This window comes from Molossus molossus, unplaced genomic scaffold (assembly GCF_014108415.1).
Source record: "Molossus molossus isolate mMolMol1 unplaced genomic scaffold, mMolMol1.p scaffold_m16_p_14, whole genome shotgun sequence".
Taxonomy (NCBI): domain Eukaryota; kingdom Metazoa; phylum Chordata; class Mammalia; order Chiroptera; family Molossidae; genus Molossus; species Molossus molossus.
This window is the reverse complement of record NW_023425349.1, coordinates 4,942,554-4,958,552: the sequence shown is the minus strand read 5'-3', so window position 1 is coordinate 4,958,552 and position 15,999 is coordinate 4,942,554. Positions and strand designations below refer to the sequence as shown.

Sequence of the window (15,999 nt, the reverse complement as noted above, 5' to 3'; positions counted from 1 at the left end):
CTTTGGGCACCCATTTCAGATCCTCCTTGAGGAGGGCCAGAGAGCAGTGGGGCCATCAATGCAAGACCAGGCCTTGGCTCCTCCCTCCAGGGGGAGGTATGACACTGGGGAGTGTGACTTCACACCTGTGCTCCACACATGCAGCTTAGGGCGTCACCCTTTCAGGCTGCTGGCCACCTCAGGCACACCTCTCTGTGCCTCCTCATCTAGCCATGCACATGTGCGCACACACACCTGTAGACATGGGAATGCACACTTGCACACACAGGCCATCCCCCTTTGGAGCTTCAGGTGTGTACTCCCAAAGATCCTCATACTTTGAGGAACTGCACCCTGACAGATGGGTGCATGGGCAGAGATGTACATTTAACGTGTTCATTTTGTATATCCTATCTGGGGTTTCTTTCCAGGGGGCAGACACAGTGGGGGAAGTCACCCTTAGTACTCCTCCTCCCCCTCTCATCGCAAACCTTGCCTTTCCTCTGATACCTCACCACTAGGTTTCTGATGCCTCTGGTGGCCCCTGGCATTACCATCCTCCCACTGCAGCCCCACCCAGGCCTGGGACCAAAGCTATCGGTCCGGAAACTCATTCTCTCTGGATGCAGACGTAGAATTAAACGTCCTCCAGGCTCAGATGCCGTGCCTCTCAGACAGTAATGCTGGATTCCTAAAGAAGGATCTACAGAGAACCCGGGGGCCCTTAATAAAAATCTAAATCTCTTTCCATATGTAATTCTGTTCTTCGAAGTCCCAGCTACAGATCCCAGGGGCCACAAGCCAATCTCTAGAACCCACCTGGTGGTAGCAGGCTGTAATTGCAGACTAAAGTGCGGTCTGATAAGTCGGCTGTCTACCTGCTTCTACAGAAGTTTCCCCCTGCTGGAGATACAAGGATGAGCAGGCAGGAACCGTGCTTATGAAAAATTCGCTGTACTCACAGTTCCCTAGAATCCAGAGACCCGGCACACCACACGGGGCCACACCAGGAAGCAGTGGGATCAGTCGTGAGGCAGAAGAGGAAGGAGAAAATGTGGAAAGAGCCCTTACTACAGTTTCTCTGGGAAGAAATGAGCGAGGCAGGGTGAGCAGGTTTAGGACTGGCTAGTTTGAATAATTTCAGTTGGCTTTAAGTAAAACATGGGTGCTGTCCGTAGCTCTCGTCATTGGCCTTAGGGTGATTAGGGCAGGTGGATAGTGGCCCGGAGTGTGAGACTGAGGGTTATTAGGGAAGCCTTCCTGGAGGAAGTGATTTTTGAGCTGCGATCTGAGTAAGGAGAAGCAGTCAGCCACACAAGGACCTGGGGGAAGAGATTGAATGCAGAGAGGGCCAAAAATGCACAGGTCCTGAGGCAGTGATGAGATTGGTGTGTGGGGAACCAATAGGAGACCAGTGCTTCCGACTAACTGCAGTGTTGTGAGTAAGGAGCCAGTTAGGAGGTGAGTGACGTCAGAGACAGGCAGGGGCCAAAATGATGAGTTTCAATTTTATTCTTAGTGTAAAGAGAATTGGTCTGTGTTTAAAAGCTCCTTCTGGCTGCTCTATGGAGATTCGTTGGTAGGAAGAGCAAACACAGAATTAGGGGGGTGAGGTAGGAAGTGACGCCCAGGTAAGAGATGAGGTGGACTGGCTCAGGGTGGTGGCCCTGGAGAGGCACAGATGAGGAGGTAGATGGATGTGAGGGAATCCATGATTGTTAGATCTGCTCATCCATTAAGATCACTTAGGCAGTTAAAACACACACTCAGACTTCTGGCCCCCACCATTGCAGAACCTCAACGCCTAAGTCTCGGCTCAGGAATCTGTTTCTAACAAGCCCCTCTGGGATGTGCACTTTGCTTCCAGGTGCCCACTTATCTCCGCGGTGTGAAGAGAGGACCGCTGGTGGAAAGTCTGGATTTTTGGGTTCTAATCCCAACTGCAGGTCTGTTTTTGGGACTCAGTGATCCTAAACAACCACCAGGGATAGAAATGCCTACCTTCAAGATGGGCTGAGTGTGAGGACTAAGTAACATAATGTTTGTACAGTACTCAGCAAAGGATCAGGCCCTCCAGAAGTGTGGCTAAGGGTGCAGGCTCTGGGGTAAAGCAGGTGCAGTTGGCAGAAACATTGACCCTGCCCCCAACTGCTATGGGAATTCCAGTCCTTTTTGGGCCTTAGTTTCTCCCTTTATAAAAAGGTGTCTACAATGGACTGCAAGTTTGTGTGCAGCCCCCTTCAAATTCACATGTTGAAATCTTACCCCTCAAGGTGATGATATTAAGAGGTGGGGCCTTGGGAGTTGATGAGGTCATGATGGTGGAGCCCTCATAAATTCAATTATCGTCCTTATAAAAGAGACCCCAGAGCACTCCCTCACCCCCTGAAGCCAAGTGAGGACACAGTGAAAAGACAGCCATCGAGGAACCAAAAAGTGAACCCTCATCAGCCTCTAAAACTATGAGCAATAAATTTCTGTTTATAAGCCACTCAGCCTATGGTATTTTGTTATGGCAACCCAAACAGACTAAACAGTGTCCATGATCCCACTGTGACAGGCTCTGTAAATGAGAGTGCTGTGAGAATGGGAGTGGTTAAGGATACGTCCATCCCTGCGTGAAGGAAACTGAGTAATGTGATGACTAAACTCCACCCTTGGTCAACCAGAACTCCCAGGCCTCGCTCCCTACCTGGCTCAAAGGACTCTATTGCCCTCTTATGGCCGAGACTGGACTTTACAGGTGGACCCTTCTCACACTTTCTTGTAGTCATCAGCTTTGCTTAGGTGAAAGAAATGTTGTCTTTTTGGAGATTTATAAAACAATTAGTCTGATGGGTCTTCCGGAGGCAGCAAGCCTAATTTTGTGAACACAGTGTGTGGGGCTGATGCAACTTATTTCATTTAATCCTCTTTGGGTCCTTGTGCATGAATTATTATCATCTCTAAGTCTCTGAGGGTTGTGAATGCCATAAACCATGCAGGGCAAGGGTGAAGGAAGGGGTAGTGGGAGTGGGGAGAAGGGACGAGGGAAACGTTCCTGTTAAACAGGACAGGAAGATAGGGCCACACATACACCTCTCTGTCCACCACCGAATCCTTAGAACAGCTCCTGGCACACAGTAAACAATCAATTAATTAATAAGTAAACACAAGCGAATATCTTCATGTTATGTGTACACTTGCCTTCCCTACCAGATATACCTGCCTTGCAAGGTTTGAATGTTTTCTTAGACAGTTTCTTATTTTTACAAAAAAAAAAAAAAAAAAAAGAGTAAATCAGCTCACTCCAAAGAGTTGCTAGGAAAGAACCGAAGCAGCACCCAGAGCACCGTTTGGGGGCACAGGTGATGGTTGGTGCTGAAGCAGCACCCACGGGGCGGCTGTGATGGAGAATACTGGCGGTACTAGGAGCACCATGAAAGGGGGCTCTTCTTTCTGCCCGAATAGTGTTTTCTGTAGCTTCCACCTCCGGATCCTCCTGAGCTCATGCAGACAGTGAGCTGGAAGGAAACGCATAGGTCCACTTCTCAATGATCTCTAACCCTGGTAAACAATAAACTGGATGATGAGCACGAGGCAGTTTTGGTAAAAAGTCTAACACCATACAACACGAGACTATTCCACAAGGGCAGCCATCCCCGTAGTAAAAATGGCTACCCCGCGCCCTCCTTTCCGTACTGTTAACCTAATTGCTGCCAATAGTGATCATGGCCGCCAGACTGAGAGTTCCCATTGGCTGCTGCTCTGAGGCCCGCCCCGCCCCCTCCGAGCGAAGCCCGGGAATAGCGGAGCCGGATCTCGCGGCTCGCGGCCGGACCGCGCCTGCGCAAGTCTTTGGCGCCAAGATGGCGATGGAGATGAGGCTTCCTGTCGCTCGCAAGCCTCTTAGCGAGACCCTGGGCCGCGAGACTAAGAAACACCTGGTGGTGCCGGGGGACACAATCACCACGGACACGGGCTTCATGCGGTGCGTGGGGGCCGGGGGACTCGGGGCCACGAGGGGCGGGTGCTAGGGCTCTGCACGTGGCCCGCTGGCCGAAACCTGGCCGCTGCCCCCATGTGTTGAAGTCCCCGTGGGACCAGAGCACGTCTCTTGAGCATCCCTGGTTTACGGGGCCTCGGGCTTTCACTGCCTGCGTCTTGTATGCCCCGTGTGCGTTTATCTCAGCCCCTTGAAACCCACCCCTCCTGTCCTCTGGGGGCCACGATTCTTGGATGCTCTGCCTGAGCCCCGCTTCTCTGAGCCATGTTGGAGACCGAAAAACAGGGAGGGTTAGGGGCAGGGACCTCTTAGTGAGAACGGTGAGCGCGCCTGACTGGCCTTCCCCCTCCCTCTGCGTCATCTAGCCAGGCGCACAATTTTGCAATCAGTAATGGCTTGGGCTTGGGGCAAACATGTATTGTGCTACCTGCACCCAAATATCACCTTCGAGTCTGAGCGCAGTACCACATGTTGTCGTTGGGGGGGGGGGGCGCTGCAGTCGCAATGAATTGTACTTCTCTGGAAAATAGTGATAATAACAGTAACTTTCATGAGATAATGAGGATTAAATGAGATCATTAGGGAAAGAAGCTAAACTCACCATCGTAAATAAACACTAGTGGTATTTCATCTTTTGGGGAGATACACATGGACATATAAGGGGAGTACAACAATTACAGAACTGCCCTTTAACTTATTAGCTTGAGCTTATTGGACCCTGGAAAATCTTAAGATTCAGTCCTTCATTCACCCATTCCATGTATATTTATATTATGTATTGTAGGGGTACAACAGTGACCAAAGTGTAAATCTCTGTCCCGGTGGAGTATTCGAACAAGGAGAGACATGATCAATACGCACAACAAACAAAAAGTTATTCAGGATGTTTGGTGATAAATGCAGTGGAAAAAACTTCAAGTTGAGTTGAGGAAGTGGAATGTGCTTGGGAACATGCTGGAGGTGGTAGCGGGTGTGTGTGTGTGTGTGTGTGTGACTATTTTAAATGGGACAGCTGAGGTAGGCCCGACAGTGACATTTACGTAGACCTGAGAAAGACGAGGGAGATGTCCATGTAGCTCTCTAGAGTAGGAGTGTTCTAGGCAGTGAGAGCAAACAGCACAAAAGCCCCTCTCGAAGGTTGGAGGAATACATTGTTCTTGCTGGAGAGATCATCTTAAGTGTTACTCTGGTATCCTTTGTGTTTTCCTCTTGCAACAGGGGCCATGGAACTTACATGGGGGAAGAGAAACTCATTGCATCTGTGGCTGGTTCTGTGGAAAGAGTAAACAAGTTGATCTGTGTGAAAGCTTTGAAAACCAGGTGAGAACAAAAGGTGTGTATTCTCTTTCTTGTGGCATCCGTGTTGCACAACCAGGTCTTTTCTACCACGCCATACCTCCCGCCCCCACCATCTGCCCCATCATTTTGTAGGTCTGTACGTTGGAACACGTATAAATGACTGTAGGTAAGTGCGGGCTTCAAAGGTTTCCCTACATTCCTGACCTTTCCAAACCTTTGTTACATCAACTGTAAAATGAAGATAATATCACAACCTGCCTCATACAGTTTTTATTAGAATTCATTGAAAAGGTGCATGTAAAGTACTTAGCACAGGGTTCAATAAAGGCTAGTCCCAGAAAGGAGGCCAGTGTGGTGAGAATAGTGAGCGAGGGAGAGTGGGAGCTCAGGTGGTGGTCGGCCTACCTTGTAGCTGTGATAAGTATTCTGACTTCCACTTGGGTGATCCAGGAAGATGCTGGAGGGAGTGGAGCAGAAGAGGGACCTGATCTGACTTCTGTTTTAATAGGATCACTCTAACTGCTGTGGGAGATTGAAGGGAACAGGGACAAGCTTACAGAGACAGGTTAGGGGACTCTTGCCACCGAAGTGATGATGGCTTGGACTAAGGTGGTAGCAGTAGAAAGTGGAGAGGGATTAATTCTGCATATATTTTGTATTCTGAGTGTTTTTATCATGAAAGGGTTTTGTATTTTTTGGTGTTTACTCTATATGGGACCATGTTTGTGAGTAGAGAGAGTTTTCTTTCTTTCTTTCCAATTAGGATGCCTTTTATTTTCTGTGTATAGTGGGCTTGGCAGAAAGAGAGAGAGATTTCTATCTGTCAAGGGCTCCTCCAAGACTCCAAGGTTTTTTGGCTTGAGCAACTAGAGGGATGGAGTTGTCATTTGCTGAGGTGGTGGCTGTTGGGTGGTGGGCTGTTGTGATGGAGGAGGAGGGCTGCTGGAAAGCTTTGTTTTAGGTTTGTTACATTTGACAGTACCTATTAGTCATGCCTATTAGAGATGTGGGGTAGCCAGAGGTTGACTTGGAGTCCGGAATTCAGGGGAATGGTACAGTCATCGGTGGTATTTAAAGCCTTTAGTTGGATGAGCTGACAAAGAGGTGAGTGTGGGCTGAAAAGAGAAGAGGTCCAAGGACTGAGCCCTCAGCATGCAACACTGTCATCAGAATTGGGATGAAGAGCTAGCAAAGGGGCCTGAGACGAACAGTCAGGGGGTGGGGGAGACAGTGGGTAGACTGGTCTGGGTGGCATCTTGTCTCAATCTCCTTTCTCCTACCTTGGCTGACGCAGAACCCCTCTGTGTTCCAGAGCCCACCAGAAAGTAGTCCATGCTTATCATTATTATGTAGTTAACAAAATAGAGACTCAGACTTAATGAACTGCTTGTAGTAAATGGTTTAAGAATAGTTAACAGAAACTCTATACATGTAGGACTGTTTGAAGTGATCAGTTCCTGAGAATATGTCCAAACAGCATAATTACTTGAATTCCCTAAATGTGGTACCTAATCAAGGCCCTTATCCTGTTTAACTGAAATGTCAAATAGTGCTTGGTTTTGTAATAAAGTCTTTTCACTGAGGATCACCTTTTGTTTTATCTTTCAGATATAATGGTGAAGTAGGTGACATTGTAGTGGGGAGAATCACAGAGGTAAAGTCGATACACTGGTTTTTACAGAGTAACTAGCTGGTGATTTAGTGAATGGGGTAGTCATTCTGTACATAGTCATGTGAACAAAGTAGTCATTGCATTTGGCTCTTGCTTATGACTTTTGATGTAAACAGTTGGCTTATTATATTGGGGATTATTGGTCACTTGGGTTGTGAGGTCTTGCCCCTGGAGTGTGTGTCCAGGTGTGGAATTTCTGTTTCTAGGTTCAACAGAAGAGATGGAAGGTGGAGACCAACTCCAGGCTGGATTCAGTCTTGCTTCTGTCATCCATGAACCTTCCAGGAGGAGAGCTAGTAAGGGGCTCCAGTGGGTCTGTGTGGTTTGCTGCTGAGAGCTCTGGGGCCTTTGCTCCCCCAGAGAACTCTGCTTTGCACCAAGGTTGCCCCCTTTACTCCTGTTTGTCTGCTGTGCAGTTTGCTGCCCGGATGTACACGTAGGCTTTTCACTTGGCCCAGGCCTCCCAATATGGTAGCAGTTGGTGGGTGGTAAGATCTAGAATGTGCATGGGGAGGAATCCCAAAAGGGTGTTGGGGAAAGACGCTCTGAGAGGCTTGGTGCTAATAATTTTCCTTCTCTGGGTACATCAGCTTTGCACAGCGGGTGTTCCTTGAAAAGTTGTGTTTTGTGTTTAGATTAGATTCTATGAATTGAGCGGCAAAGGCAACTTTGGCACCTAAGCTGTAGCCTTTTGTAAAATGCCATGGTTTTCCTTTATATATTCCTAGCATGTATTCAGAGAGGCTCCCTTTGCTAGGTCTGTGGAGAATGCAAGACAAGGGAGGCATGATTGAGTTCCTGAAAGCTTTCAGACTACCAGGAATATGAGATAACATCCAAATACCCTGGCAGTCGGAGAACAGACAAGTGGGATTGTACAAAAAGAGTGACTCATTTCGGTGAGAGAAGCTCATAGGAAAGACGGGCATAGAGTTGATCCTTAAAGAATGGATAGAATTTCAGTGATGAACTCAGGATGCCTGAGAGAAAGGGGAATGTGTGCGCAAAGACAGTCAAGCTGGAGGTGGTCTAGGCCTGCTGGAGTTGGGAGGGCTGCCACGGAAGCCCGGTGGGAAAGTAGGCTGGGCCAGATTCCGAGGGCTTTGAATATCACGGCCGGAGTTTGAACAGTTTTCAGAGGAGAGAGAAGGAGAAGAGCTGTGGGAAGGTCGTAGTGGCTGTTGCTCTTTTTTCCTTGTGGGGCACAGGTTACCTATGCTAGTGTCTGAGTGTTTTGACTGCCTTCAGAGATCTTGAAGTGGATGAGAAGAAGGAAGTAGTTCTTTCGGTAGGAGTGGACTTAAGTATTGTCATGACTTTGTGTATTTCAGAGGAGAAGATCTGCAGAAGATGAGCTGGCAATGAGAGGTTTCCTGCAGGAAGGAGACCTGATCAGTGTATCCTGCACCTTGTGCTGCGGCCTCTGTGTGCTTTGTGTGAAGCTGGGAAGTGGGCTTAAATCATCTGTCTGCAGCCAGAGAAATCTCTGGGTCCTAGATTGAGTGTTGGGCTCTGCTGCAGCCTTTCTCCAGCTCCTAATCCAGCTGACTCTCCAGCTCTTGTTCACATCTGGGGCTGCTGAGTCATTTCTTTGGGTCTTATAACTAATGGTAGCCCATGCTTTAAGCTAGGCTCAAATTTTCATAATGATGTTGTTAACTTTTATCCCAGGGAATAGAAAAGGTGTTCATATAAAGATATTTGAAGGGCCCTGGCTGGTTTGGCTCAGCAGTTAGAGCATCAGCCCAAGGAGCAAAGGGTCATGGGTTCTATTCCCGGTCGAGGGCACATACTTGGGTTGCAGGTTTGATCCTTGGCCCTGGTTGGGGTCATGTGGGAGGCAAAATCATTGTGTCTCTCTCACATTGCTGTTTCTCTCTCCCCCTTCCATTATCTAAAAAAACACAATGAAAAAAAATATCCTTGGGTGAGGATTAAAAAAACAACATTTGAAGTGGGAGAGGTTAAGTCACAGTGATATCCTCTGGGTCCAAGACTGCCAAGCAGGACTGTCAGGAGTGGGAGGAAAGGGTGTGGAGAGGTGGGGCCAGGGGTATGAGGGGGGCAGATGACATGAAAATGTGTGTTCCTTCATCACCCTGACCAGGCTGAGGTCCAGGCAGTGTTCTCTGACGGAGCTGTTTCTCTGCACACCCGGAGTCTAAAATACGGAAAAGTAAGTTGGGCTCTTGTTTCTGTTTGCTGACTGAGACTTCACATCCATTTCTGAATCCTCAAAGCTCTCTGGAATTCGGACCTAAAGAGCCCCAGAAGTTAGGGTTATAGGCTGGCACCCCACTCACACAGTCCTGGGCCAGTAGCATTGTAATGCTTGGCAACTTTTATCCTTTTTCTGCCAAGGAGATAATTCTGGCAGGAGCCCCTGTGACCGTGGACCCCGAGGCCCTGCTGTCTGCTCCCTCCCGCGGGCGCTGCAGCTCTGCACTGGGACCAGGGTTGAGAGGCAGTCCTCGGAACAAAGGGGAGTCATGGACTCCCAGTGAAACGACATCTAACTCGTAGACACATACCCAGTCAATAAAACGGGTGTTATTGCTGGGAAAAATTGGTTTGTCACTGGAGCCTCTAAATGAAGTATCACTGCTTTTCTTGTATGAGGTTACATTATTGAATCTATTTTTTTTCTTCATTGATTTTTTTTTTTTTTTTTGAGAGAGAACCATCAATGAGAGAGAATATTGATTGGCCGTATTGAGACTATTTTTAAAATGACAGCTTACTTCCCCAAACAAATTGTGATTTATTAGTGCCTTGGCTTTACCTTTTCGTTTTCTTGCCTTTATGGAGTGGCTGCAGCCAAGCGCAGTCATGTCCTTGAAGTGGGAGGTGAACTGGTGTACTGCGTGTGCTAACCTTGTGGGTCTGTGTGCTGCAGAGCCTCCCTCCGCTGGGTGTGGAATTTGGTTTGTCCTGCCAGAACCAGGGATGGATTTGCACCCTTAGTCAGTCCCCGAGCCCAGTGTTGCACATCTCATGGGCAAGATAGGTGGTCGGGGTCAAGGTGCAACAGAACCGTGCTCTCAGCCTACAGAAGGCTGGAGTCCAGCTCCTCATTGGCTTCAGCTTCCCGAGCAGCCAGCACACCAGCCCTGGTTTAGAATGCGATGATGGTGATTGCAAAGAAACTGGTTGAGAAGGATATTGAGTCACCTGGTGGGATATGTCAACAAATATGCGTCCAGAAGTGTTCTCTGAATAATTACTATGTATGTGCAGATGGGTGACCAGCAGTTACAGGAAGCGCGATTCCACTATAACTAGCACATGTATTCTGTAATCTACTTTCCATTCACCTCAGTGACTTAATTTATGATGCTTTCTCCAGCTAGGTCAGGGTGTTTTGGTCCAGGTTTCCCCCTCCCTGGTGAAACGGCAGAAGACTCACTTCCATGACCTGCCTTGTGGTGCCTCAGTGATTCTGGGTAACAACGGCTTCATCTGGATCTACCCTACAACTGAGCACAAAGAAGAGGATGCGGGGGGCTTCACTGCAAACCTAGAGGTGCGCGAACAGCCCCGCAGCTGGCGGGATGGAGTGGTTGTCTCCACGCTGCTTCTGTGGTGGGTGGGGCTTGCTGTTTTTAATTATATTGCTGTAGTTCATTAGTTGGAAGTGTTACATGAACATTGTATTGCCCGCAACAGATGGCAAAATTGTAGGGTATAGCTGAAGAGCCACTGAAGAAGCCATCCTTTCTTTTGTTTTAATATTAATTTTAGAGAGAGAGGGAAGGAGAGAGAGGGAGAGAAATATCAATCAGTTGCCTCCTGTACGCACCCCAAAGCCTGGGTATGTGCCCTGACTGGAACCGAACCTGCATTCTTCTGGTGTACGGGATGATTCTCTAACCGACTGAGCCACATTGATTAGGACAAGAAGCCATCCTTTTTAATAATCCTCCTTGGAGTTAGCCATTTGATTGGTTTGGAGTCCCAGAGTGATACTAAGTTATAAATGGTTTATGTGATTAGCCGTGACCATACACTTACTTTGCTTCTATTTCTCTCCCCTTTCCCTTTGCATCCCCCGGTAGCCTGTCTCCCTCACTGATCGAGAAGTGATCTCCCGGCTTCGGAACTGCATCGTTGCGCTGGTAACTCAGAGGATGATGCTGTATGATACCAGCATCCTGTATTGCTATGAGGCATCCCTTCCACATCAGGTACTCCACCCAGGGCTTCCCTTTTCCCCTTTGATCTGTGAGCAGGTGTCACGTACTTATCGATTTGCTTCAGTGCTTTCCAGAAGATGGCAAGCATGTCCTCCAAATGCCTTTACCATGTCCACCAGTATGAACTGATCAGGTGGACGGCCTTACGGAGTGTCTGCAAGATCCTTCCCCAAGACACTCGTAATGTTCGCAGTGTCTGGTGTCATAAGGGTTAGGGGACGTGAAGGTGCCAGGTGGGACTATTGCTTTCAGCGACCCTCTGGACTTCATCTTGCTCATTTCAATCTCAGCTCTCTCCGTGAGTGCTGGAATAATAGCTTTGTTCTTGTCAGCTGTATCCCAGAGAATCTTGCCGAGTCATTCAGCCGGTTCTAGCAGATCCTATCTTACTAAATGAAAGGAATGTAGGTTTGTTAACCATGCTTGGTTTCTGCATTTGGCCTCCTGTGATGGTCTGCTTGTGGGTGGTTTCTTTTCTGACCAAACACCTTTTTCTTTCTTTTCAGATTAAAGACATTTTAAAGCCAGAAATAATGGAAGAAATTGTGATGGAAACACGCCAGAGACTTTTGGAACAGGAGGGATAAGGAGAAACATCTGAAGGACAGGGCTGTGTACCTGACTGGAGCATTCTTGAAAGTGAAGAATCTGATTTGTGGTCCCGATGTACGGCTCAGCAAAGACCTGGTTCTGGGAAACTCGTCATGGACCTACATTGGCTGCCTCCAGCCCACAGACCTGCTTTCTTCTGGTCGAAGGCAAAGCCTGGGAGAGGTGAACTGTGCCGCTGGCCCCTTGGGCTGCCTGCAGATCCCTAGCACGGGATGGTTTGGGATTTTTAAAAGTATGCAGTGTTTCAGCCAAGTGGACTCCCGTCCTGGAATAATATGGAGAATCTTTTGTCTTCTTACCATCAATTCACAAAGCAGAGTGCCCCATGAAATTGCCCCTATAAAAAACATGGCCTCCTTCACCCCAAATTGTCTGTGTTGGCTTCCATTCCCACCCCCTCTGCAGTATAAGTGTGACATTGAAGAAGATAGTTGGTAAAGTTAACCCAGCAGTCAAACAAAAATAAAGTTAACCAAGCAGCCTTTTGCTGGGTTGGAATCTTATTCCCATTGCATGTTCCTTCTAGTGAAAGATTCAATGCAGCCACACCAGGCTGCCTTAATCTGTCCTGCTTTTGAGGGTGATTTGTAAGAAGTTGAATTATCAATTATAGAATGAATGTTCTGCCCTAGCTGGTTTTGCTCAGTGGTTAGAGTGTCAGCTTGTGGTCCAGAGAGACCTGGGTTTTGTTCCTGCTAAGGGCATGTACCTCGGTTACAGTTTGTTCCCGGCCCTGGTTGGGTTGTGCAGGTGGCAACCACTTGATGTGTCTCTTTCACATCGATGTTTCTCTCTCTTCCTCTCTCTCCCTCCCACTCTATTTGAACAAAAAACGGGAAAAAAAGAATGAATGTTCTGGGTGTTTGGATAAATGTGAATCAAAGTACAGAAAATGGAGGTGGGGAAAAAGCTGGTTTCCTCTAATGGAAGTAGCAGTGCATTAAGTTCTGAATAATTAAGGATTCAAAGATAAAACCAAGATGCTAGAGTTTTGTGGTTTTTAAAATTATTTATTAGAGGAAGGAGGAAGAGAGAAACATCAATGTGACAAAGAAACATTGGCTGGTTGCCTCATGCATGCACCCCAACCAGGGACCGAACCCACAGCCTGCGGATGTGCCCTGACTGGGAATGAAACCCTCCACCTTTCTGTGTACTGGACAACACTACAACCAACAACCACACCAGCCAGGGCAAGATGCTGACGTTTTTACTGAGAGATACTAGAATTTCTATGTGTTGGTTTGTCTGATGTCCAAAAAAATTGTGCCTGATTTAGGTTTTGGGAAACATTTTTTAAAGGCATTGTTTCTGTTCTTGTGTTCTTTGTAATATTTGGGAGCTGAGTACAGTTGAAGGAGGGCTTAGCAGATACAAATTCTGCCAGAGGCCCTAACTATTGTACTTGGGTCACCTAGTAAAATTGAAACCTAGGATAGTTTCAGTGGGAACACTCCCTGCATTTGACAATTTTGAAATACAGCTTGACTCTTTTTCATTAAATGGTATATTTCTTGTTTATAACATAACTCAATAGACAGTTTTTAAAAATCTCATCTTTTTCTGTCCCAAGTTTATCAGCTGTTTGGAGGGGTTTGCAAACAACTGAATATTCTATAGGCTGTGTTGCAACTTTCAGATTTGCTCACCTGTCATATTTTTGAGAACACGTGCCAGGCCATATGGCTCTTGAGGGAGGGGAAATGGAAAGGGTGGGAGCCTGAGTCCCTGCTTTGGTTTGTTTTAATGGCTATATCTAAGCTTGTTGAAATGATCCTCACTGATTTCTCCCAGGCTGCCAACCTATGCTGTTTATTCAATGTCTGCTGAATGGTGGTACCTACTGAGTGGAAATAACACAAAGGGCTAAAAGCCTCTTTTAGTGATTATTTTCTGTGGCCCACTAGAGGGCGCCCTTGTTAAGTGTATTCCAGCAGTTGGGAAAAAATGGAATAAACGGAATGGAATAAGGATAGATTAATTACACTGGTACTAAATCCCTTAGCAACTTTGTGGATCTGACTGCCAGGCATTTCCTGGGCTCTGGATTCTAGTTTGAAGTCCTCAAAAATATTCTACAGTGTTATATAGGGAGTAAAAAAGTATAGTGCATCTCTAGAAATGTTATAGTCTGGGCTTGGGGCTCACCTAAAATTAGAAAATGATTCAAGTAGAAAATGGAGATTTGGGATAAGCGTTTATATTAAGTGCAGCTGGTCTCCATACTGACTTCTATAAAGCATAATTTCAATCTGGAAAACCAAGATCTCATTTGATCCTCATGATAACCTTGCAAAGTTGGCAGATATGCCTCCACTTAAAAGTGAAGTTACTCAGAGAATTAAAGTGGCTGGATTAAGCCCATTAGCAACTGAATGAGGAATAGCTTTAAACTCTAGAGAGGTATCAAAGCAATCCTTCAGAGAATGGGTTGGACTGATGGTGGAGGGATATGAGTCTAGAAATTTCCTTCCAGCATTGGGACATTGGATTGTTACTCATTTTGCTTATTGCCTGTCACTCCATTGATGTGTGCTCTAGGACAAGGATGAGTCGTCACTCGCATTGTATCCCAGCACCTAGAACAGTGCTTGACACATGGGCTCAATAAATGCTTGTCGAACAAATTGTTAGTTCAAGAAATGTGTATTTAAAAGTTATTGATTGCCGAATTTTAAGCTGAAGAATGAAGATGAGCAGGATATGGTTAAAACGTGAACAGAAATAAAAAGAAAACAAGTCTCCAAAAAGAAAAATTAGAGTAGTATTCAGGATAAGATAATGGGTAAATAAAGGAACATGGGCCTTGAAGTTTTAAGTGATCTACAAGCCCTGGCTGATTTGGCTCAGCGGTTAGAGCGTCGGCCTGTGGTCCAGAGAGACCCGGTTTGGTTCCCGATGAGGGCACGTACCTCAGTTTCAGTTTGTCCCCAGCCCTGGTTGGGTCGTGTGGGTGGCAGCCACTTGATGTGTCCCTTTCTTGTCAGTGTTTCTCTCTCTCTCCCTCCCACTCCGTCTGAACAAAAAATGGAAAAATGTCCTCAGATGAGGATAAAAAAAAAGAGTGATCTACAAGCCGGGACCAAGTTTGTCAGTCAGATGGTTTTATGGGAGGGCAAAGCAAAACCAATTAACACCTGAATATAAATTCCAGTTCTGAAGCTGTGCACGGGTTTCCAGATGCTTCACATTCATTTCCTCCAGGTGACTATTTCTTGAAGTCTATGTAAAATCAATATTATTTACCCAAACAGCAGAAATATTTCCAAGATACGTAAGGCAAAATGGTAACAACATATAAGACCTACAATGCAGTTGTCCCGCCCCCCAATATCCGTAGCAACTTCAGTTGTCTAACATTAGGCCAACAGTGACTTGATACTGAATGGTACCGTGGAAAACCATGGGCTTTGGAGCAACATCAGTCTGGACCCAGATCCTGACTTGGTCACCTACTAGACAAGTGACTGAGTAAACCACGCTTCTGAATCAGTTTTCCCAGCTGTATGACAGAGAATAATATTCCATGCCTCACTGGGCTGTAGTGAAGGTGAGATGAGATAAGGCCGTTTATGAAAAGCATAACTGCGTGGTGTAGAGTTGGCGCTGCGGTGAGCGGATCCTCTTAGAAATGGGTATATCCTGGTCAGGTAGATGCACATGAGAGACAGGGAGAGTAACAAGTAAGGAGCCAGGGTGCTTCTTAATTACAAAAGACGGGTCTGACAGGTGTGGGTGTGGGTCATTGGCTAGCCGGGAATACATGCACACCTGTGAAGTGATGCTTGCGCCTGGCTTAGTCTCCCACAGGCTCCTGATGCCCCAAAGAAACAATGAATTCTCTAGCAACATGTCGGATGCTTTCCAGTCATCTATTTTTTAGCTAGTTCTAATATTTATGCTTCTTGGGGAAAAGGGGAAAATTTGGGGTCGGGGAGTGGACACCAAAAACCTTGGTTTCCAGGAGCGAGCCAAATTTTCTCCCTTCTAGAGCCTCAAGGAAATAATCCAACTCCGGTTCTGGGAAAATCCAAACCGTAGTTTTCTCCTTGCTTTGGCTCCTCGCGGGGTCTTAAACCCGCGAAAGGGAGACTTTGGCCAGCCCTAAGCGAGGCCGGCTAGAGTACACCGGCTCCCAGGAGGGCGGGACCTAAGCGCAGGAGCCGGGAGCAGAGGGCGAGAAGTCGCGGGTGCACGCGGACAGGGGCGGGCGCTAGCGGACCACAACCCCCGGCATGCCCTGCGGGCTGCGCCGAAAG

The 15,999-nt window shown here is 47.1% G+C and overlaps 1 protein-coding gene across 1 annotated transcript; it reads left to right on the top strand.

The window, feature by feature from the left end:
* Positions 1–3,816: 3,816 nt before the first annotated feature.
* EXOSC2 (exosome component 2) lies at positions 3,817–12,397 on the top strand. The gene is made up of 9 exons (XM_036262059.1): positions 3,817–3,949; positions 5,183–5,284; positions 6,872–6,917; positions 7,142–7,231; positions 8,267–8,332; positions 9,043–9,111; positions 10,282–10,458; positions 10,991–11,119; positions 11,635–12,397. Exons 1-9 carry the CDS (start codon positions 3,828–3,830, stop codon positions 11,713–11,715), a joined length of 882 nt encoding a protein of 293 aa, XP_036117952.1. The 5' UTR covers positions 3,817–3,827; the 3' UTR covers positions 11,716–12,397.
* Positions 12,398–15,999: the final 3,602 nt, after the last annotated feature.